General features: G+C 44.5%; 1 protein-coding gene across 1 annotated transcript; it reads left to right on the forward strand.

Annotated features, from left to right (window-relative positions):
* LOC144938094 (SCO-spondin-like) lies at positions 1-24,306 on the forward strand. The gene is made up of 20 exons (XM_078865791.1): positions 1-21; positions 3,209-3,281; positions 4,191-4,379; positions 6,048-6,098; positions 6,841-7,015; positions 7,384-7,736; positions 9,106-9,221; positions 10,095-10,254; positions 11,567-11,798; positions 12,848-12,894; positions 13,325-13,572; positions 14,237-14,386; positions 15,385-15,706; positions 16,481-16,563; positions 17,230-17,387; positions 18,723-18,855; positions 21,488-21,654; positions 22,776-23,250; positions 23,613-23,720; positions 24,013-24,306. Exons 1-20 carry the CDS (start codon positions 1-3, stop codon positions 24,304-24,306), a joined length of 3,555 nt encoding a protein of 1,184 aa, XP_078721917.1.
* Positions 24,307-25,300: the final 994 nt, after the last annotated feature.

Below are 25,300 nucleotides of genomic sequence, written 5' to 3' on the forward strand. Positions count from 1 at the left end.
ATGGCAGGACCATCGGCCTGGGTGTGCCGCACGTTGATCGTGCTGACAGTGTTACTGACCGATTTGTGAGTATGCTTGACCTCTTTGTTACTCTCGCCATCTCGTCTTCCTTCCCGTATTGTTCGCATTGTGCGCGCACGTGCTGAACAGCGTTCGACGTTTGCGTCACAGACGCGGGCGTGACAGCACAGCAGGTGGCAGCGGCATATTCGGCTGGTAACATTCCACAGGGCATTTGAAACAAATGTTCGGTACGATTAAGTAAAATTTCCATGTAGTTTAAGTAGCTATTTAGGACATATTCTGGATATCTTATTGACCAACATTTTGACGAATGTATATGTACATTGTCAGTGCAGGTTTTTTTTTAATTACATTTGGTATATGTATATAAGCAACACGCGCTGACCAGCTCGTGAAGTAGATAACATGATTCCATCTTACGACAGAATTTCAGGATATTTTGAAGAGGCCTTCATCATGGAGGCACAGAAATATATTAAATCTCATTCTTCCATAGAAAAAACAATGGCTGTGATGTTTATTGTGTGCCATTTCATTATTGTATGCCAGTGGTTGATGATTCTATTCATTAGCTTCATGGTCACAATGAAATGTATCGTATTCGCTTCAAATATGATCGGAGTTGTGTTGGTTAGTACATTTTACACACTTATTGTAAGTAAATGAATGAAAGTGACCAAATAACCCTTCTAGCGATTGCCTTTCTACAGGTTATAGTTTCCATGGAAGAAAATCCGTTGAGCAAAAACATCAGATCATAGACATGTGGGACAATAATTACACGATCAACGGGCTATATAGTGGTGGCACAGTGCTTGGCACACACCACAATGAACCCGGCGACCTGAGTTCGATTACCTGGCCACGGCTAACACCAGTGACGAGTGATATCTGAACTGGTGCCAGGTCTCTCCTTCACCAACCCGCATTGACCAGCGTGGTGAAGTATGGTCAAACAACCCCCCATAACCGACAAGGTGTGGGGAAGCTTTATTCCAAAAGTGGCTTTACAAAGAGCTGTACGTTATCATATGATAAACATATACAATCAAGATAATAGTTACACGTTTACAAAATTAAGAAATAGTTCTGAGCTAATTCATTGAATATATTAAAATAGTTGTATTTAATTTCACTGTATTTTTTATTATTTAGGCGAATACATGCTGCTATCACAACACTTTCCAATAACCTAAAATTGATTAAATTAGTCGCTACATCTACAAATATCCCAAGATTATTATATCAGAGGTCAATACATGCGAAACAGCACTCAAAAGCTGAGTTGTTGCTGTAGGGGATGGAACTACAACTCTTCTGTCAGTTTCACCATGAGCCTTTCAAAACTTTCCAACAAAAATGGTCTGTTAACATTTACGGCAAACTGATATATAACTGTATAAACGTTAGGAACCTATGTAAAACACTGGCTAATGGATATTTGTAACATATTCGAAAGCCCTTCTTTAATAAATTGGCTGATAAATCTGAATTAATGGTAATGTGAGATTAGACATACTGTATTACATTACACCACAACCACACTCCAGGATGCGGAGAGATGGGTATAGCTTGAGGAGGCCTTTATCCATCAGTGGATAGACAACAGCTGACCACTGCTAATGATGATGAAAAACAGCCCACGGTTTGCTATCGCTCTTTCCAGCAATGGCTTAGCTAGTGAGTGTGCGGGCAGCACAACTGGGCCAGGACTCCTGGACAGGGGGCCCAATTTCATTTCTTGAACCAGGGCCCATACCAAGCAATCTATGCCGCTGCCCTCCAGGCGAACAGGTGGAAATGCCCGCGAGTCTCCGCGGGCCTTTAGTGAATTACTCGAAGGATCATTTAGATGACGAGTCACTCAAATGTCTCTTTCAAAAGATACTGACGATGAAATGTTGATCATATACTCTGTGTTCCCTCCTGCCAGACCTGAAAAGTCTAAAGCCGACGATTTCTTCAAATCATGCGAACCACTGCGACCCCCCGAAAGCGGATACCTTGAATGCGCGTCCGACTCACAAGGCCAATTGTCATGTACCGTCTCCTGTATGAAAGGATACCACTTACAGGTGAATGTCGGGGCGTCTCACTTTATATATGTATATTGGAATTGCCCAATATGGCATGGGTCGTTTGCGCACTGCGATATGAACCTGACGACCCGAGTTAAATTCACAGCCACGGATAACATCAGTGGCGAGTGGTATCTGAACTTGCTTCTGGGCATTGCCCCGCTCTTGCCCTTCACCAACCACGCATCGACCAGTGTGGTGAAGTATGGTCATTGAACCCTCACGACCAACACGGCGTGGGGAGGCCTCTATCAAGCAATAAATTGACCAACCGCTGTGAATTTTATCAATATCCAGACATAAACAATCCTGTACCATTTGTGCAGTATATGCAGTATATAATATCGTAACTTGTCCGTCCATCTGAACTGTGTATGTATTTGTGTATGAATATACCTATGTGGATATATGCATATATTTTCACGTGTGTGTTGAAGGGTGTACGTGTGTGCGCGTGAGATATTTTGAGGAACAAATATCATATTTTGTCGGATTTGAACGGTGAAATTTCACGGGCATTTCCTCACGATTATTTAATTTACAAAAAATCTACATTTTGTCGATTTCCTCAACATATTTAGAAACATCAGTTAGACATAAAACAACCAAACTTTTGAAAAAGTCGATTTGCAAAACATTTGATAATGACAGTGGTCAGATAAATCATCCGCGTTATTTAATCCTGGGGTCACCAGTTCAATCTCCCGCAGTGGCATTTGTGTGTGTACTCTCACCACTTCCGAGACGTCTGACCAACGTGGAATAGTAGACCAAAATACCCTCTAGAATTGCCTCTCGAGCTCACTGTCGTGCAGGCCTCTCCGCCAGCAGTGGAGTGAGGAAGACATTTCAGGGCTACACCATTACCTTCAACAACAAAACCTCAACACATTCGTCAAGAACACGGCCTTAAAATAACAAAACATTAATAAACGAAGTTTCATGCAATGGTCCTTCTTCGGGACATTGCTTGTAAGGTCGCCTATTATATGTTTTGCTTTTAAGGTCAACGTTCTTGAAGGTTATTTTGTTCCTTGCGCACCATAGCCACATCATCGTCAACAGTTACTGCGTCGAGTGCTCACATCAGAAATCTGCACTTGCAGGGCGGAATTACCGGCGTCTACAACTGTCGAAGCGGAAACTGGACGCCTTCGGCAGAGATGCCGAATTGCATCCGTGAGTAACCGGCAAAAACGAAACTCCACTTCAGTTCTCTTGCGGGACCCGGCACGGCCCGTCTCCCCCGTCTTCCCCCTGTCTCCCAGTCTCCTATGTTGACGTCGTCTGACGCCGCATGCATCCAATCACCACGAGAGGGCTCTAACAGAGACGTGTCACGGACGGGCCGTTAATTGGTCATGAAGAATTACATTTTAAAAGATGTATTACGTGTTATCATCGTTGTAGCACTGGCTATACATTACAATTAATTTTGGTATAGGTTGAAAGTATTATTTAATCTAAAAGTCAACGCATGCAGTGGTGATATATTTAATTAATGCCCTTAATTATAATGCTGAACTACTGTATAGTGGCATTTCACGATTTAATTACTATTTGTAAACTGACCCGACGTGGCAACGTTTGGTCAAAATAAACCCAGCGTAGTCCGTGGGGGAGGCCCTCATCCAGCAGTGGATTGACAAACGGACCGAATGTGTACAATTCAAATAATAATTATGCACTACAGAGTAAAATTAATTTGGCAAGCAGCATACCTAACACGACTAGACCTCTCCAAACCACACGTGGTCACTGCTCCACATCGCCCCCATGACACCTTCCTTCATCGATCTACAATCTCTCCAGCAACTGCGTACATTTTCGTGGTTGTGCTGTACAGCTCTCCAATGCGTTTTCTGGTTGCTCGGTTTGTCAGTTTCGCATGCTGGGAGCTCCTTCAGGAACTCGATTCAGTTCCTGTAGAAGCGCTCAGCACGTGGAACGAAACGTCAGACACCGCGACATTTCGTCGCGTCCCCTCCGCATCCACCATGCACCGCCACCACCATCATCATCATCATGATCCCTAGCCCCGCGTTCCATCCTCCCGATGCCCGAACCCTTTTGTGCCTTTTCCCACAGTGAATCGGATCGTGTGCTCCACACCTGATCCGCCGTTGAACGGTGCCGTGAGCTGCGTGATGGAGGTGACGGGAGAGCAGACTTGCCGAGCAGACTGTGCCCAAGGCTACAGCTTTGCGATGGCAATCGACCCGCCACTCATCGCCTGTATCGACGGCCACTGGAACGGCAGCTTCCCACAGTGTTACCGTGAGTCACCATCCGAGCAGTGTGCTATAGACACGAACACATACGTACACTTGTATGCTGAATGTGGTGTGTCGGGTGCCGAAATTGCGTCCGGGTCACCCACTCGCAAAGACTCAGTTATAATAATTTCAAATTGGAACGCGCACAGTCGTCGCTCACGCTCCACACGAGAAAAAAGACTCAGAAGCGCGAGGAACCACAGATCATCTGACACCAACGACACTTGTCCAAGCTCTGTAGTCCTGAATATATTGAAGCAAGGTCGTAATTATAATATATATTGGGGGGGGACACATCCCCCCCCAAAATATGTGTGTGACAAATGAGTGCTGGAGTGTGCATATATGTGTGTGACAAATGAGTGCTGGAGTGTGCATTGCAATGGCCCATTGATCTAATGCAGCACGCACACGCGTAGCTTACTACGTGCTATCTACAGTGTGTGATTTGGTGCCCGGTATGACATTAAAATAACAAGCGCTGGACAAATATGGGGAGGATAATGTGGGTCAGATAATGGACGTAAAGGCACCAAATATAAACATATCATAGGTAATCTGATGTGATAATGGATTAGGGTTTCGGGAAGTTTTGTGGTGGTTAACAAAAGAAATGGATCCTATGCGACATTGAAGAAATGTTTTTTAGTGACAATAATAAGCAACGATGCCTATCAGCGGGATTATTCAGATGTCAACTCAAATTTCAGTTTGACCCATGACTGAATCACCCGTAATGTGCCCGATCTCGTCAGATCTTGAAAGCTTAGCAGGCTTGAGGCTGGACAACAAATGTAGGCAGCAGGGTGGTGAGCAGCAGACGACGCTACAGTACTTGTATTTCTATGCTTCAGCTACTATGCTCCCCCTGCCTTCGCTTATACTATGTAACACGATTTTTGTTCCTGGGTAGTAAGTGTTATTAAATCCTTTATATTAAGTTCACTTGCTTGCGTGCTTACGACCGTGCAAATCTTTCGGTCGTTTTTTAACCCACTTCCCGTGATCCAATCGAGCTGACATTTTGCACACAGACTTGTTGTGCGTGACAATTTATTTTCGTGAACATTTTTTTCCAAAATTTTACACTCTTTAGGAAAAAATAAAATATATTTAATTACCAATTGCTTAATGGTGGCAGGCAATCATCTGACCCATAGGTGGCAGCCATCTCAAGCCAGAGGACGAGAGGACTCTAGCCGCCACGCATATAAAGGATTTATAGTGAAAAACTTTGTTTTTACGGGTTAATTTTTGTTTTTTATTGCTTATGCCTCAAAAAACTTTGCTTTTGTGACCAGAACTTTATGTGAAGGACTGACACAAATGCACACCGCGTTTTCTCATTGAAAATAGGTCAATTTCAAAATATCACTGTCCTGGTCACAAAAGTAAAATTTGTGGGGAATAATAGCAATTAGGAAATAACACTTACTTCCCAGAAACAAAAAAATTATACATTTGTTACGCAGTGTTATTAATGGAGTGAATTACGCACTGACCAACGTGGTTAAGTGTGGTTAAATAACATCCACACGGCGATGGGAGGCCCTCATCTAGCTATGGATTGGACTCTACATGGACCACACAAATTGTGCGCTATTTAGTATGTTTTATATCCGCGTGTGCAGTCAATTGACCCGTATGATGTATCCCATTATCTCTACAGCGGAAGACATCGCGAGTCCTTCGCAAATGAACACGGTCTACTTCGAGCCAGGTACGATGAGACTCAGCACACGGTGTTCACATCGGCCTATTAAGGGTAATGAGGAGCGGCGCAGCTATCGATTGTGCAGGCGGTGAAACTGCACCGGGAACGCACGAGCCGGAGGGGGCATTAGTGTCGTTTCCGACACTGAGACACCCAGGACCCACGGACCAGACAGGCCCCAGGCCGGGCTACAAAGGGGGTGGGCTGGCGAGGAATTGGACAGGGGACCCAGTGTCATTCCTTCCATCGGGGCCCATGCCAACCATGGTACTATGCCGCTGGTAATCAGCGCCGTCAGTGGGAACTTTAGCGTTAGCAGACGTGCCACCAAATCCAGTCACCCAAGTCCTCATTCTGGCCATGGACAAGATTTGTTTTACAAGCCTGACTCTACCGATGAGACCCAAAAGGTCAAAACCGGTCCAGTTTCTTTGCTTCGATTAACAAATGCTGCTGGATAATACTGGTCTAGAAAGCCAATAGTCCGACAGACTGAAGCATGTTGTATGTATATGTGGAAACACAGAAGGGAGCTCTGCTTATATAATACACTTTTAACAACAAATGCTACGTTTCCACGACTATATGAAATCATATCCAATCCGTGCTAGTGCTATCTTGGAACAGCCTAGCATGGCTCATTTCTTGTCCTGACGGTCAAGAGCCCTGTGTCCCTCCAGCCCTGCTGCACCATGTCCCCTCCCCTCTATTGTGGAGTACAAGCGTATCATTTGCACATGACCCACAGGCAATCCCGGAGAGTGCGTGGCGTGGGGTCTCAGCCATTTCCGCTCCTTTGATGGGTCCCTGTTCGAGTTCCGCGGAGGTTGCTCCTATCTGCTGGCGGGAGACTGCACGGACCAGACCTTCTCCGTGGTGCTGAGAACTGTGCGGCCGTGCAACTCGCTCGCCAACTGCAAGAGGTCCGACACCACAGCAGGAATGGCCTGCGACATTTAGTTTGATTGGACATGAGCAGTTAGTGGACATTAGCAGTCACTGCACCTTTAAAATAGGTGTATACGTACGCACACACATCCATCATTTTATGAAATAATGTGCAGATAGCCCGATTATGGAGCTTCAAAGAGCCAGACTATAACACCTTTTACATTTCTAGAGTTCATTAATTGTGCCCGAGGCTCATAGAACCATAATTAAGGTACCTTTATTATTTTACGAGTACACTGTTATTGAATGAGACAGCGAGTTCCAAATGCATGATAATCATTCCTGATTCATCATCATCATCATTGACCTCCCTTGTCTGACGTACGATGCGCTCTCGCAGGAACTTAACCATCACCATCGGGCTCATCGCCCTCGACCTCAGTGGCAGCGACGACGGCCCCGTGGCTTCCTCGGGCTCCAGCCTCATCTCCATTCCCACGTCGTGGAACGGCCTCCTCATCGAGCGCATCGCCGATTCCATCCTCGTTCGCAGCGGCCTGGGCTTCACCGTGCGCTGGGACGGCGAAAATGCAATATCCGTGATGGTCACCAACGAGCTCAGTCAGAAAACGTGCGGTCTTTGCGGCCTGTTCAACAACGACACATCGGACGACTTGACCGGGAAGAACGGACGGCTCGCTACCTGCCCGCTCGCCTTCGGAATGAGCTGGCGAGCCACGGAGCCCGGCGAGGGTACGTGTAATGAACAGAATGTGTTTCTACTGGAAGAATCCGATTAGCTTTAAAGCCCTTTTTCACAGATGTCCAGTAGAGGCGGGTCAGAACGTTACAACATCAAACAATACGAAAAACACGACAGGAGTGCAAAGTATAGGAAAGTTAAACAAAGCACTTTTTTTTTTAATATACAAATAAAACTAAACACATTTTTTATCTTACCATGTAAAGCCCACTAAGCTATTAAGTTATTTTTCATAAACGACCTGGCCACAAATGATAGCTCAACAAAGTGGTTTATCATTTGGAAATTTATATTAGCAAAATCTGCGATAAATAATCTAAATGCAGTGGCAGTAGCTGTCAAAAGTGTGCGATATTGCACCACTGGCCCACGGGCCGGAAAGGCTCAGGCTGTGGGCTACGAAAAGGGTTTGAGGAAGGAGTGAGGAGGGTGGAAGTTGATTAATAGGGGACTCCATTTCACTTATTGCACCAGGGCCCATGCCAACCATGCTATGCCACTGCGCAATATATCACAGGGCGTGGAGAATTAATGTATTCGAATTATATTCTTGTGCCAACCATACATTGCATGTGAAGACTCCTGCGTGTGAGAAAAGATCATGATTTTATGGTACGCCTGTTACATTGAGGTTCATAGTAAACACAGTATTGAACAAATGAGACGCTAGTAGCATAACTAGCCGCTGCATTTTGCGAATCTGGAGCGCCCCTAAAGCGAGACTGTGAGCGTAATGATGTAATTAGGCAAGAGACCGTGCGAAACGAATCAAATATCGGGACCCCACCTGACAGATTGCCACATCCCCTGACCTGATAATATAGTTACGCCACGTCTGTCGATTCAAGCAAGACATAGATAAGAGATGGAATGAAATCCACTGTTATAACGTACCAGCGTTACTACATTTAAGCTCGCCACCTTCACCAACTCACAGTGACAAGCGTGATCATCAAATAACCCGCACGACATACACGGTGTGGCTGCATCCTACATCCAGCAGTGGATGCGTGTACACACATATACATGCCACGTCTTGGATACGTGTAGCTTTGTTTAATATTTTTAACGAACACTACACATGGGACGTCAAAAAATATGTACCCACGCAAGCGATAATGATAAATGTGGCACTAAGGACTTGCATCATCAGCAGCCATGATCAATCCACTGCTGGATGAAGGCCTCCTCAAGCTGTCCACCATCTGTCAGTCTTGTGATGCGACAATCCATCTTATCTCCTGCACACAAGGGGACGTCATCGCTCTATCTCTGCGGTGGATGTATTTTCTACAGAGTATATTATTCTTATTTTTGAAACGTACATTTATGAAATACATTGCTACTTTGCCCTTTCAGATGACAGCTGCCTTAAAAGCTCATCGGCCGTGAGCATGTGTCAGCCAGATACGCTTCCAATAGCCTATCTGCAGTGCAAGAAGATCCGCCACAATCAGTTCTCCAACTGCACAGACGTACGTATTACCAAGCACGCATCACACTTTACACGAGGTAGGTTAATCCTGCGTTATAGTGAGAAATACTAGTCAGATGCATGAATGTTACTTAATTGATCCACGTTTACGTTTTTGGGATTTAGGCCACGTGGTAGTTTTATGGCAAAATTATTGTCACGAGCCCTCCACCATCAGACAAGATTGTCACGTGTACACATATTATTTGTACGGGATAATGTGTTAATCAAATCCTGACCAATAATAATCCTCCTCTTCACTGGTGACTTTTCATGACTGAATTTAACATCAAAATACGACGAGGTTTCGCTCAAACTGCGTTGAGCTTTATCGGGTATGCTGCCAGGAAATGCCTGACGAGAGGAACCTCTTCTTCATGACACTGCATATCCCGTTGAACTTGTGAAGTGAATTTAAGATTGAAAATGAAAGCCAGTGGGGATCGCGCAAGCAATAAATCATTACTTACAACGATAAAAAACCAAGACAACGCTAATTTCAGATGAAGTTCGAAAGACGATGACAAAATAATAGGCTTTATCCGTGACGTCACTCCACATGCCGCACCCCTCCTCAATAACCATAAGGGGGTGACGTCACCCCACATGCCGCACCCCTCCCCAATAACCATTAGCTGGTGACGTCCCTCCACATCGGGCAATCCCCCCTCCCCCGTCATTAATAATCATGAGCTGAACAATTTTTCTATTGAATATTTCAGATTTACTGCAATATACACCCGCAAAAAAAACAGCCTAGTTGTTGGGATAACGAAGCAAAGTTGGTGGCGACTCGACACTGGTTTTGTGGCCGCCTCTGGTTTGAAGGCTGCCCCCTTCATTTGACGCGTGTTGTCACGACTGTTCTCTGCAGGACGTGAGCCCAGAGCCGTACATGCGCGCCTGCTTGGAGGACGTGTGCCTCTGCTTGATGAACAACCGAACCGACTGCCACTGTGCCTCCTTCGAGGCGTATGCCGGGGCGTGCTCGCGTCGCGGACACAGGCTCAGCTGGCGGGCACCGGATCTGTGCCGTGCGTCTTTCTCACGCCTTTCCCACCTCCACACACACACACCTTGCTCTCACGTTATAGCCCCCAACCACCGCAAGCGAGTCGATGGAATAAACCTGCGATTCCGATTCATATTCTTGGTTCTTTCGGTAAAGTAACGTAGAAGGGAAACAATAAAATAATAAAAATATATAACAATAAAATTCTCATGACGTTTCGACTGCAACGCATGATGATTGCTTGTGTTGCAGTCGAAACGTCGTGATAATTGTATTGTTTTATATTTGTATTATTTTGTTTCCCTTCTACGTGACTTTACCGAAAGAATCAAGAATATAAACTTCTTGCGAAACTGTACTATGAATCCGAAAGGAGTTCGATCCACTTTTTTTCCTTTTTCACCCACTGAATGTGCTATTGGCGTCACGTCACGAAGACAGAGGTAGCCATTTAGATCGATCGCAGTGCGTTGGGGACCCTCCCATGTGTGAGAAAGGCTGACAAAGGGTGACACAACACACCAGAGACACTTCTGAGATCAACTCAGGTGACCTCTGGTGCACACAAATTATTTGATGACAACGGCGCTGCCAGTGGTGAACAACAAAAATAACAACAACAACAAATGAACACGTTGATCAATAATACTGTGGTCTTAAAAGGAAAAAAAATATCTTAAACAGTTGACTTTTCGGGCAATTACTCTTTTTCATAGAACACTATGTGCTCATGAAGAGTTTTCGGGTACACAATAAGCATTGCTTTTTCACATGCTCTGCTACGTATAACATACTTTTGGAGCTATTTATTTTTTTACAATTTTTATTTTACCAGGTAAAGCTCTACATAGCTCTTTTTCAGAAGCGATCTGGCCACAAATGATAGCTCAACGAAGTGGCTTATGTGAATATTTATAATAGCTAAATCATCTAAACTCACAACCACGGGGAGACAGACATCACAGACATGCAAATTCCAAATAGGCGTGAGGGTCGGGATTTAACCCGCGACCTCCAGTATACCACCACATAGCTGAACGTGTAAAACTATACAGAACTACATGGTTTTTTTGCGTGCAGTCATTGGTGGCAGGGTTGAGACAATCAACTCACAACACTTAAGATCAGTGTAAATCACAGACATCTGCCTCGATTCGAACCCATGATCTCAGTCGTGTTAGCTCAGCGCTCCGACTGACCTCCTAAGCCTCCTAGCTAACTTTACCCAGCCAGGCACAAAGTCTCGGTGACAGCACTGACCACCAACCGAAAGCATTTTTGTTCTCTTTAACTCACTCTTTGCCCCCTTCCCCCTGCCCAATTGCATTGCACAGACGTTGAATGTCCTCCGTCCATGGTGTACGACGACTGTGGGAGCGCCTGCCCGCATACGTGCAAGAGCGCCGTGTTCACTTGCGAAAACCAGCAGTGCGTGGAGGGCTGCCACTGCCCGGACGGTACCCTGCTGCACGACAAGACCTGCATCACGCAGGACCAGTGTCCCTGCTCGAGCTTGGGAGATGAATATCCCACTGGCAGCATCATCCTCGTCGACTGCAACAACTGGTGAGCATGCGGAGTAACACGGAGGGCGCGTTTTGCTGGCTGGTTCCAGCAGAGGGCTCAACAAGCGCAAAGGTCCCACAATAATGTTGCAATTTGCATTTGGAATACCAAATTGCGTAACTAACGTTGGGGCAGGGGTGCATTGGCCCCCCCTGGTGGCCAAAGCTAAGAGTTGGGGCCTTTTGACAACCACCATGAGAGATGTTTTCAACAACAAACGTATTTAAAACGCGGTTTAAATTTATTATATTAAAATGCTTTCATTTACGTTCCACTATATATTTTTTATTTAATTAGAGCAATAAAGTTTGGCTTCCGCAAATTGCGCAAATCAAATATTGGGGCCCCACCTGACCAATTGCAGCACCCATCGAAGCTGATAATTACTATATTTACCACGACACTGGGAATACCATCGCTCGATATTTAAAAGGGAACTTTATTATCCCCACTGATTAATTAAATGAATGCCTTAAAGAGCTGTGTCGGCCGATTGTAGGCGGTGGTTTGCCCGTACTTCGTTCATCACGCTGTTTAGTGCGGGTTTGTGAACGCGGGGAGGCCAGGATCGGTTCAGATACGTTGGTTATTTTTCTTTTTATTCTTCTTCCACCACGGCACCTTTGCTAATTGTAGACTAAGGTGATTCCAATCAGGATGGTCTCATAACAATTACTAAGTAAATGCCGAAACATAATTCTACTTTACTGTTGTAAATCAACTGTCTCAACTATGAACAGCACGTGCTACATCATTCCATCTCCCGTGGTCCACACACGCACTTACATGTTTCTACAAATATCACTCGCCAATGATGCTAGCCACGGTTGGGAATCGGAACTTGGATCCTCCCTGGGTTCATAGCGATGTGCGCTAGCCACCGCTCCAAACCAAATTAGGCAATTTATATACGCACAGTCCGAAAAGTTTTGAATGTATCACAAGCTGTTCCATTTTAAATGTATACGTGTTTAATATGTTATTTGACTCAGAGGACCAACAGATGTAGGCAATGATCTGATGACTTGAATCTTTTTCTTTCCTGACAGCACGTGTGTTGGTGGAAACTGGCAATGCACGACCACTGCATGTGAAGGTATGTGTCGTTGCAGCCGTGTGTGAATTAGTCTCCTTCGCATGTTTGTTTTTCAGAACCTGCTATAAATACAATTATATGTCTGGATACCAGAATGTGAGTGAAATTGACCTGACATTCGACACATTTGCAGAGGTGAATTCACGTAAAAGCCCAGATGTATATTATAAGCATTTACATGATTAAATATACATGCAGGTACAGGAGTGTTTGAAATGTACTGCGGGTATAGCATTGTCTTATCATGCTCGTGTTAAGTAAACATTCATACATGAGTATGAATACTGAGTTTATTCTAGCTCTCTACAACCACTACGACAAAACGTCATTACCACCGTTATTTACTCTGAATAACATTTTGCAAGGCAGAAATCCCATGGATACTAGCCACCGTGATGACGATGATGGTGGTCCCTTGTGTGTGGTGCAGCCACTTGTAAGGTAGTGGGAGAGACGCACGTGACGACGTTCGACAAGCGACCCTACGAAGCGGCAGGGCTGACTCTGGGATGCGCGTACACCTTGGTGGAACCCTCGGACCCCTCTGCTGAGGCCTACGCCATAGAGCTGGAGGGAGCCGCTTGCGGATCATCTGCCAAAGTGGTGCGACACACACTCGTGAAAACGGAACAACAGCCAGCTGTGTCAGTACTAGCTCGGGGAAGCAAGGGTGGGAGTGTGAGGAACTGTAATTCAACTCAAGGTTAATGCCCTCTACAGGTGCAAAATGACCACTGAATTTCACAGGATACCCACCACGATTCAACATCAGCTTATCGATGTAAGGCATTACCACTAGAGTACAAGGTACGCCTATCCATAATATTCCGACATTTGTGGAATCATATGAACAGGTTTTTTTTTTATCAAAAGGGATCAAATAAGGTCAACATAGTGATAGTTACATAACACTGCATTGATACATAATTTACACAGCAATCTAATATTACACATCTCCTGAATGTATGATTACATGAAAACATTTTATTTTCATATATTTTGCAGTTTAAAATCCACTGACAACCAGTTCTCATCACCCAAACTCCAGGTGGAAAATAAATATCCTTACAACAAAATTATGACACTTGAAATAACTTTGGCGGAAGCGTGTCTTCTCGCCTTACTCCCCTTCTAATATGTCTATTTGAACTTTCTTCACGTAGTCAACAACATCTTCCTAACAACACCAAAAACAAAACAAAACCCACTTCATCCCATTGTGCTGTCACCTTGTGAAAGAATAAACTTCACATCCTAATTGCGTCTGGGAAGAACACATCAACCAACTCGCCTCGATGCATGCAACCCCTGACCTGAATCGTGCCGCTCCATCACCACGCAGTGTTCCCGCGCCGTCAACATTCGTGCTGGTGGACAAGCGCTGCGCCTCCAAGGGCCTCTCGAGTGTCTGCTCAACGGGTGGCGTATCGGGGAGCTGCCCCGGAAAATCCCCGGCCTCCTGGTGGAACGTGTCTCTGGCCAGTTTGTGAGGGTAAGTACGGTGCCAAGTATGAGCTCTGTGGGTGACTCTCTGTGAACACCATAAACATGAAGTGGCCGACAGAAATGACGAAGCCTCACGTTGAGGGGTGGAAAGCAGTTTGGGGGCGGAGGACACTGGCCAATCTCTGAGCCACTTATACATTTATCAATCATCCTAATGCATGACCCTGCTGGAAAAAAGTCTTGAGACTCAGTTAGGCTTCCCTAGATAAATAAAGGACATTTTTATATTCAATATGTACTACCAGATGTTTATTTTTATATATATATAAAATTTTATATATGACCTCAAAATCAAACATCAAATGACATGACTAATCATTAGTTTATTTTGGGTTACATCGTGTAGGTATAATGTAAATTTTTAACTATTACCCTCCACTGGCTGACAGCAAAAATAAAGAAATATTATACCCACACAATCTGACCTAACAGAAGATAAATATTAAGCCTACTTATAAAATGAATGAAATCACGTGACACAGATATTATATATATCACTGGTTATAATGTATTTCATACACATCTGTGTCACATGTATATTTACACCAGAATTGTCCACATTGCCACGTGGGAGGCTTCATCATCGGCCAATGTCAATCCGTGCGGTCACCATCCGCTGCTACCATCGATCTCATTAGTGCACATGCATTGATCTCATCCCTCCATATCCATGGTGGTCATCATCTTGTGGGCACGTTCTCTCCGATGGCTGACATTTTATCACCAGTCCTGTCTATCGGCTATAATCCCGTCCAGTGATGTATCCTAAAACAAGCCCACTTATTTGTATTCATTGTCAATTAGAGTCTCTGATTTGTGTTTGTTCCCTGATGAACGGTGTGTTCCTTTTTCTGTCTCTCATAAAGCATGGATCTCTCCATGCCTCTTCGTGCACTTTTCAGCTTTCAATCATCTTTCCTGTTCACGTGGGGATTTCTGACTTGCATTTAAAAAAATAAAAACACAGTGATATCATCCCTGCAGGTGACTCTGGACAACGGCCTGCGCATCTCTTGGGATGGCGTGCGGCGCCTGTACGTGACGGCTCCGCCCGAGCTCGAAGGCACGGTGGCCGGGCTGTGCGGCACTTTCACCCGCGACCAGCGCGACGACTTCATGACGCGTGCGGGAGATGTCGAGATCGAGGTGTGGGCCTTCACCGCTCGCTGGAAGGTGGCGCAGGGAGCGACCAACTCGTGCCCCGATGCCAATTCGCTGGCGCTGGCGTCTCCGTGCAACACGTACGCCCAGCTCAACTCGGCCGCCCAAGAGACTTGCAACAAACTGATGAACGACCCGTTTAACTGTACGTATCCTCTTGACATCTGCAAATATGCCGAACAGTCTTTGCTCCTCTCGGGACACTATGATTCAGACATTGGCTTAGAACAGCATCCCGATTGAGTGGAAGTGTATGGAAACTGTAGCTTATTTTACTTTAAAAGCATCCACTGTGCCGTAAATGCATTAATTCAACGACGTAAAAATTATGTTTGCGTTAATCACGATAATTCAGATTTATAAGTTGCCCTTTAACAATGAATCTCAGGTAATTATCTTGTGTGCGAGCAGGATATGTTTTTGCAAGAACATATTCTGACATATACCAGCTCATCCATTTTACGAAATATATTCATTCATTCCAATAAGCGTCGACACCTTGCTCTGTGTGACTTGGTCGCAGCGCTGCATTGAACGCTCCTCTTTATTTTCTTAGTTTGCCACACACGTGTCAACCCGGATGCTTTCAAAAAGGACTGCACATATGAGGTGTGCACAGCTGGGGCTCTGAGAGGCGCCGAATGTAAGACATTCGCAGACTACGCGTACATCTGTGCTTCTCGAGGAGTCGTCCTGGCCAACTGGCGTCTACTTCTAGATTGCAGTGAGTATTCTGTCATTCAGTAACTTGTGTACATAATGACATACTGCGCACGACAGTTGTATTGGCTTCATATCAATGATCACACATAGTTTATCAACATACAGTGTTTATATTTTTAAACTGTAAATGTTGTGCTGGAGCAGTCGCGTAAACGATATGATCTGATGCTGTGATGTCTCGTCAATTCTCCCTCAGCCGTGACGTGTCCCGGTGACATGGTGTACCAGCAGTGTGCCTCTTCGTGCAGGAGTACCTGTGCCTCGCTGAGCAACCTTGAGGTGCCTGCCATCTACCTTAAAATATCAGCTGTACAACATGTTACCCCTTCTAACTAACACTGCGAACAAGATTAGTATGCATTGAAAGCATTCCGATTAACATGCCTGGTTTAGTGCCAAACATGGGGTGGAGCGGTGGTGCAGTGCTTAGCGCATTGCTCTATGAACCTGGCGAACTCTGTTTCATTCCCGCCCGTGGCTAACATTAGTGGCGAGTGATATCTGAACCAGTCCTCGGTCCGCCCACGCTGGCCAACGTGTAAACGTACGGGCAAACAACCTCCCATGACCGACATGCTACTGGGAATTCTTCTGAGAGGAGCGGATTGATAAAGGGTTGTACAAGACCAAGCAGAAGAGAGCTCTCTATTACTGGATGATGAAAGAAGTCTGTTTAGTAGATAGTGGGGAGAAATAAAATAAAACATGGTATCAAGTCCTGAATTGTAACTGTTGCCGGTAGCGTAATGACAAAAAAATCATGTTTATACAATGAATATAATTTGAGTAAAGAAGAATCAATAAAGACCAATACATTATATTAACCTTTACAACCAATCACAGGGGGCGGATGATGATAGCGGTCAGTATGCTATCAAGTTACCTGGCTTCTGCTGTCGTTGTGCACGTGTAAGCCTCCTGTCTTGTGCGTGTTGTGGGAAGCAGGAATGTCACGAGGAATGTTCGGAGGGCTGCAACTGCCCAGATGGACTTCTCCTTGATTTCGATGGTCTGAGCTGTGTGGATCAGAGCCAGTGCAAGTGTTCTTACAGCAGCACAAACTACGCGCCAGGCAGCGTTTTGCAAATGGGCTGCAAAAACTGGTGAGCATCGTCAACCAGGCAGATAGCAATGAATACCATGAATATCGATGTTCAGTTTGGCTGGAAGTTCATAAAATTCGGTCAATTCTCCTGCATATGATGCTGAGCAATATATTTTTCGACCCAGGTCACTTTTGTAAGAGACTTGGAGCCTCAATGAGTTCTGACCTAGTAAAAATATCGTCTGCCTATACTCCTAACAACTATGTTTCACAGTTAGTTACTTTTGGGTTAGATCGTGTCGGTATAATACCAATTTTCACGTATACCCTCCGCCACCCGAAATAAACATAATCAAATGAAGTTGTCACGTGGGCAAATAAACCAAATGATTTGGTTTTTCAGCGAACCATAATTGTGAAGATCAAGCTAATTTTTTACTATTTTATGATGAGGTTTCGCTGGACAGCATCATCAGGTGTTGATATCTCACCTCTCACGTGTTAACACGTGATAATGCTGGATGCAATCTCCAATTAAACGTCGTATAAAATTATAAACAAATAACTTGCTTTCCATCATTCTTCCCCCAGTTTGCTGAAAAAACAAATAATTTGGCATATTTGCCCAATGTCACAACCTGATTTGATTGGCTATGTCGGGTGGCAGAGGGTATAACTGACAATTGGCATTAGATCGACAAAGAATCATAATCTTTATTTAGACTGGAGGAATTCGAAAATGAATCATATTTATCTTGAAAGCCTACGTATAAGATTTACGACTAACTCATAACACTTAAAGTTAAAATGCGAAAAATATATATTTTTACGGTGGTTTCTCACTCAAACGTGGTCGAAGCAGTGCTCGCCTTCTCTTTGTAGCTCTGAATCAGTCCAGTGGCGGAAGTTCCACTTTTATATGGCAGGGACGAGACTGTTCCTGAACAAGCAACTACTGATGACCAAATTTCGATTTAAAGCTTTCGTGACTGCAGGGATTCATCTTCTTGGTTCTTTCGGTAAAGTCACGTAGAAGGGAAATAATAAAATAATAAAAATAAAACATAATAAAATAATTCTCACGACGTTTCGGCCACAACGCAAGCAGCCGTCCTCAGGTGAAGAACAGGTCTGTCGGAAAGACAGCATCTGAATGGAAAGACAGCGTCTGAATGACGCTGTCTTTCCATTCAGACAGACCTGTTCTTCACCTGAGGATGGCCGCTTGCGTTGTGGCCGAAACGTCGTGAGAATTATTTTATTATGTTTTATTTTTATTATATTATTATTTCCCTTCTACGTGACTTTACCGAAAGAACCAAGAAGATACTGATGACCAATCGTGACGTGGGTATGTGTTTGCAATGACCTCATGGCGTCCCTCCGCTTGCAGCACCTGCGAGTACGGTGGATGGTCCTGCTGGAGCTCGGAAGGCTGCGTTGACGACAGCGGACTGTGCCCCCAAAACATGCAGTGGTCCCCGTGCAAGTCCTCCTGCCCTGTCACCTGCGGCAACATGAACAACGTGAGCACGAAATCCCAGAGAAACGCCACACTCATTCCCGGAAGAAAACCACTCGTCCCCTATTTGTGTGTGTCTCTCTCTCTCTCTCTTTATCGCTGTGTCTCTCTCGCTCCATTTATGTCTATATGTCTTTCCATTTGTCCTTCTGTAATAATAATGATTTGTTTTTTCATAGCACCCTTTGTGCCGAGGAATCTCAGACCACTTTAAAATGGCGTACAACTCTTTCTATACATGGCTGAAAAGCTTTTCATTTGATCTTGTTGGCTATTTATTTAGTATTTATGATTTGAGCGCAAAGTATATATTTTTTATCCTGTTTCACTGGATAAACTTGCAAAAGGCAGCAACAGTTTCATGCAAGGCCACGTGTGATATAACTCCCTTGATTTAATAATGATAATCTTGCATTTATATGGCTCTCAAATACCTCAGCTAAGTCAAAGCGCCTTACATTTCATTTCAACATATTTTAAACGGCACCCCTCGTGGCAGCTGTCCATGTGGGCACAAGGTGACTCAGCACTTGGCCTGAAAATGTGCATTCCTCTGACAGTAGGGGGTGATGATTGCTGCTGTGTGCAATGCTACTTGAGTAATTTATTAGTAATTTTTCGAATTTGGCCAATTGGGACCCTGGCACCAATAAACAATGATCAAGTCCTTCCACTGTAAAGCAGATACAACGATAACCATTTTTTTACCAGATAAAGTCCACTGAGCTATATTGATTTTATTTTAGAAGCGGTTTGGCCACAAATGATCGCTGAATGAAGTGGCTTATCACGTTGAAGTTTATAGCAGCCCAATACTCTAAATGCATGTTTCTTAATGTGGAGGGGAAAAAACCGGAGGACCCAGAGAAAAATTCACGTGACAATGAGAAGAACATGCAAACTCCAAATATAAAGTCGTCGGGATCGAACCTACAACCTCCTGCATACCAGACGAGGGAGTTAATATCTCGCCACTACGGCAACCCAAATGTATGGTTATTTATGGTTATTACACCCTCAGTAATAACCAGAGTAGCCGCTGGGCTCGAACTGGAAACGTCTGCAAAAAGCTGCGAACTTGCTTCCCTTGAGCCATGTCACCACGGTAGCGCATTCTAGTGCCGTGCTCTCTCCTTACCTGTTCATGTCTCTCTGTTCATGTCTTCTTGTCTCTCTCTCTCCGTGTCTTTGTTTCTCTCAGGGTCTCTATTTATATCTCTCTCTCTGTGTATCTCCGCGTGTCTCTCTGCGTTGGTCTACTCGTCTCTGCATCTGTATACCTCCGTCACTTTCTGTGCGTGTGTCTTGTGTTCATCATTGCGGCGGTTAGCGCACTGCGCTAAAAACCCAGCGACGCGAGTTCAATTCCTGTTCATGGCCAACACCAGTGACTATTATCTGAACCAGTCCTGGGCCTCCCCGAGGTTGACTCAGCCTCAAATGAGTACCTAGTGTGGTGTGTAAATATTGCCACTGGGGAAACAAAGGCGGCCGGGCGTGATGCTGGCCACCCACCCCCTCGTGTACCGTGCCGGTCATCATAGGTGCTCACTAACAGCACTTGCCCCAACAATCTTTATACGGGGGATTTTTGTATTTGGAGCTCACAAGATAGTTCAACTCTGTCGATCTTAAAAAGGTTTCGCGCTCCTACAGGTTGCAAGATGATAAGCCTAAAATCAGCACATGTTGATGAGTGTCATGATATCCACTGCTGTGAAATAAATGAGCGCAGAGCTCTCAGGTTAAGGGAGGGGTCATGTGTGGGAGTAACCACTAGAGGGCGTCGGATTACCTTATCTGCACAATAAAATTACATTAAATACTGAACAATAGCCGGCAGGGGGTGATGGTGGTATTGCGGTGTCATTTGAGCTCCAATAGCATGTATATACTTGCTCAGCTTATATTCAAATAAAACATTCCCCCTTGTCTAAATTAGTTGAGCAATTTACCTAAAACGGAATTCGTTTTTTTTTGTTCAACAAATAGTTTCTGATAACAGGCACAAACAAATGTTACATCGCGGGTTTACCTAAAGACATGTACGTGACATAATTGGCAATGACAGCGTAAATGAGTTGCTAGCAGAATTGGCCAGCTGTAATTTGGCTACCCGCATTCACCCCAACAGGAGGTTTCAGGGTTGACAAGTCTCATATATTCTACATATTCAAGTGCTATGCACTTGTACAGTGCCACTGGAGCTATGCACTTTAAAATCTAGATTTATTTTTTTTCTTTAAAACTGCTTTTTGTGTTTAGTTTGTTGTCCTTTCTCCGCACCTCGGATTAGCTTGGTTGGCTACATACGGTGTGGAAGAAGTTCAACATACATCCATACATGCTCACACACCGAGAAACTACCGTGTCATGCCTTCATATAGAAACATACGCAACATCACAGGGAAAACCACCCAAAAATATTCACCAATAACCCCACCCTTGTCAAACTAATCTCACCAGTGGCAGCGTGTGTGAGTTAAACCGTTTGAATGGCACTTCCCTTCGCACTGAACGGTCAATCTATTGTGAGTGGCATCTCTGAAACCTGACAGCCACGGGGTGTCTTGTTGGTGTTTTCCAGTATTCTCATCCCAATCCCACCTAATGCCATTCTGCCTCCCCCCGTACAGCCCAGCCTGTCCAACTGCATCACGGAGAAATGCGATGCTGGTTGCGAATGCTCGACGGGCCTGGTGTGGGACGGCTCTAAATGTGTGCAACCCGCCCATTGCCCTTGCTATCACGGCGGACAAAGTTTCCAAACGGGACAAAGCATCACACTCGACTGCAACAACTGGTAAGGTGTCCACTAATAAATAATACTACTACGTTGGTTTTAAGTGGTTCTGCTGGATAGCTCTGGTGTGCTTTTGTGCTGTACTTAGTGTTGTTGTTATGCATGATGTCTGACGTTTAGCTCCACGTGCTGGGAACTTCTTCAGGCACTGAAATCATTGATAACAATCTAGAGTTTTTTTGTCAATCCAGTGCCAGATGAACGCCTCCCCATGCTGTGTAAGGAATGAAGGTTGAATGACCTTACTTCACCATGCTGGTCGTTGGGTGTTGATTGAGAGGTGGGGGTAGGGAGGGGAGATCCAGAACCAATTAAGATATTGTTGGGCACTAATGTTAACCGTGGCTGGGAATGTAATTCATGGGTCATCACATTCATAGCACAGTCTGAGAACTACTGCAATATTGCTGTAGCCCATTTAAAATTGTTGCATTGAAAACTTTCTCAACCAACACTCCTAAACGCAGACACACTCAGTAACTGAGAAGCAGGAACATGTGGCAGTGTTTATATAAGGAGTCCATCATGGACTATATATTTGAGAATTAACCACTTTAAAGGGGCAAGCTATGATTCACAGTAGCATGGGTGCTGTAGGGATAGTATCCTTGTAATGTGCTTGTTGGACAATGTCCCAACAGCGAGTTCGATGTTAGGCAGTAGTTCAGCACATATACACACTCACTTTTACTGCTGCATACCTTGAACTGACCATACCGCCAGTCCCTGTCTCTTCTCAAGAAGGCAACATCTTCTAAATTCCTTTGATTAAAGAAATGTCCATCCGCATGGGTTTTGTAACTCTTTCCAACAGTTGTTCGTTGTTGAAAGTATGTTTTCCTCTGGCTTGCTTCACATTTTGGGTGACACTTTGATAAATTTTGCCAGACATCAATCGGGGGTTGGTCCCTTAGAGCAACACAACTATTTTAGACCAAATATTCATTAGTACTGGATCATCTTTAATAAAGTGTTAGTGCCCCCACCCCTGTTATAAATTGACCGATGAGACAGACAGACAGAGCTAATGCATATTCACACTTTCATCATGAGATTGAAAGTGTTTACAAAAAGTACGCATTGATGATAACTGGATTCATTGTTTTTTTTCTGCACTACAGTGTGTGCAATGGACAGGTTTGGGAGTGTGAGCACAAGCGCTGCCCAGGCGTGTGCACGGTGTACGGCGACCCGCATTACAGGACCTTTGATGGACGTGCCTATGACTTCCAGGGCAACTGCCAGTATGTGCTTGCGCGGACAATCTACAGCCTGATAGACTACAGCAGTTTAAACTTGACCGACATGGGCGACGTGGACAACGACGGCTTCATCCTCACGGTCGAGAACGTGCCGTGCGGCAGCAGCGGTGTAACTTGCACCAAGAACATCGGCCTCAAGTACTGGCGTGCTCACAATGGCGATGTCTTCAAGATAGATCTGGTGCGGGGGAAAAATGTCGTGGACTCCACCGGCAATTTCAATATTCGCCGCGCAGGTCTCTATCTGTTCGTCGACACTCCCATCGGCGTGTCCATCCAGTGGGACTACAGCACGCGGCTCTACATCAGGCTTCACCCCAAATACATGGGTTTGGTACGTGAGCTGCCCGCACACACGGATGTGCTTTGCTCTTCATTGCATCGGGGGTCAGAAAACCCTTCATGTGTTTAGATTTGAAAGGATGGAAGCAAACAAGAAAGTAAGTAGGGTTCTAAGTAGTGTTCCTGATATGTGTCGGTTGGAACCATCGTTTACCCAGCTTGAGTCTCATCTCTTCCAAGCACGACAGGAATTGGGGACTCTAAATTAGCTGTCTAGACGAATGTAGATATTAAAAGCAAATGGTACAATTCTATAACTAGCAAAGACAATAATTATATTTATTCTTAGCAATATCTATGGTGAAAATTGCACTTTTATATTTGTTGTAATCATATATGCATCTAATCCCACAGGTGGAAGGCTTATGTGGAAACTTCAATGGTGATCAGAATGATGACTTTGTGACACCAGCTGCAGGACCACCTGAAGAGATGCCAAACATATTCGGTGACAGCTGGAAGGTGGGAAAAATAGACTTGTCTATTATATTATACTCTAACTGTAAATACTGTCCAAGTTTGACAAAAAATGTCAGTCGATAAAATGTTGCCACAGACCCTTGCCACTACCAATGTCTTTCACTGTGCAGTTTGTTATTGCGTGTTGCATTTGATGAACTCAACAATTCCGTCTCAAATCCCAACCTCCTCCTGTCCCTCGATTTATCAACCCCACAAACCCCCCCCCTTACCCCCACACCTTCCGCCCCCTCCCTCCCTGCCGTTCTCCCCCACTGCGTGTCATGTGATGCAGGTGCACGCGTACTGCGCACCGGCCGTGGTCATCAACGACACGTGCCTGATGCACCCTCACCGGGCAGCGTGGTCGCAGCGCAAGTGCGGCGTGCTCCGCTCATCTCTGTTCGCCGACTGTCACGGCGTGGTCGCTGTGGCACCGTACGCTGACCGTTGCCTCTACGATGCGTGTGGCTGCGATAGCGGCGGTGACTGCGAGTGCCTGTGCACTGCTATTGCGGCGTACGCCTACGAGTGCAGTGCAAACGGTGTGCCCATCGAGTGGAGGAGCGACGAACTCTGCCGTAAGTGAAGTGCCATTGGCTTCTAGATTGCCTGCAAAGCTGTGCCACTTGATTTTTGTTGTGATGTCGATGTTGGCGCGTGTGGAATTGTTGGACATGTCTCCAGACAGACCTCGGAGGTGTGTACTTGATATAGTTTTCAAACAAGCCTCATATTTATCTTGTGGTCACTTTTTGATCTGGCTTGTAAATGCTAAGGACTATTCACATAATCATCTCTTCATTTTATAAGAGGCCTCCTACACACAAAGAGAAGATCAGCACAACACAGCAATTATATCTTTTTTTATTGTGGAAAAAATTGCCAGAATTGGGAGATATTTCTGTAGCAATCACAAGGCTACACTCCCAAACTTCCTCACAGTTTCATCTAACGAAAGTATTCTACCACAGGGGGGAATTTGTAATCTTTTTAATTCTTTGATTTAACCTGTATTCACTGAGTTAATGTATTAGAAATTAAGATTACCAGATGCTAATCATATAGAATAATGGGAATTGGATTTCACACGAAACTTTTTGTTTGTATTTTTTTACTAGTGTACATTTAATAGTGGTGAAGAAATTAATTGATTCATCAATTCATATTGATTATTCTAGCTCACTTATATATGCAATGAAAAGGAACAATAAAAATGCAAAACTTTGTATTTGTTTACGTTGCATGCCATGTAGTCACCACTTTGTAAAAAAGGACCTAATTCTTAGTATCAATCACAGCCCTAAATCATGACATTTTTATTTAATTGCGAGGTTGACTCAAGTATTAATGCTGAAGAAAATGCTATTTGAATGCTGAAAAATAATGGCTTTTTTGTTTGTGTGTTTAATAGACTACTAATATATAATGTTATCATAGAAAATGTTAAATTAGGTCTGAGGTTTTTCATTAACCAAATAAAACAACGCACTTTGAAGCTGTTTGCATATCCCTTGTGACCATGTTCTCTCTCTCTCTCATGTTCCATCCTTAGCCATGCAATGCGGCCACTGCCCAATGGA

Source organism: Lampetra fluviatilis, chromosome 21 (genome assembly GCF_964198595.1).
Source record: "Lampetra fluviatilis chromosome 21, kcLamFluv1.1, whole genome shotgun sequence".
Classification (NCBI taxonomy): Eukaryota; Metazoa; Chordata; class Hyperoartia; order Petromyzontiformes; family Petromyzontidae; genus Lampetra; species Lampetra fluviatilis.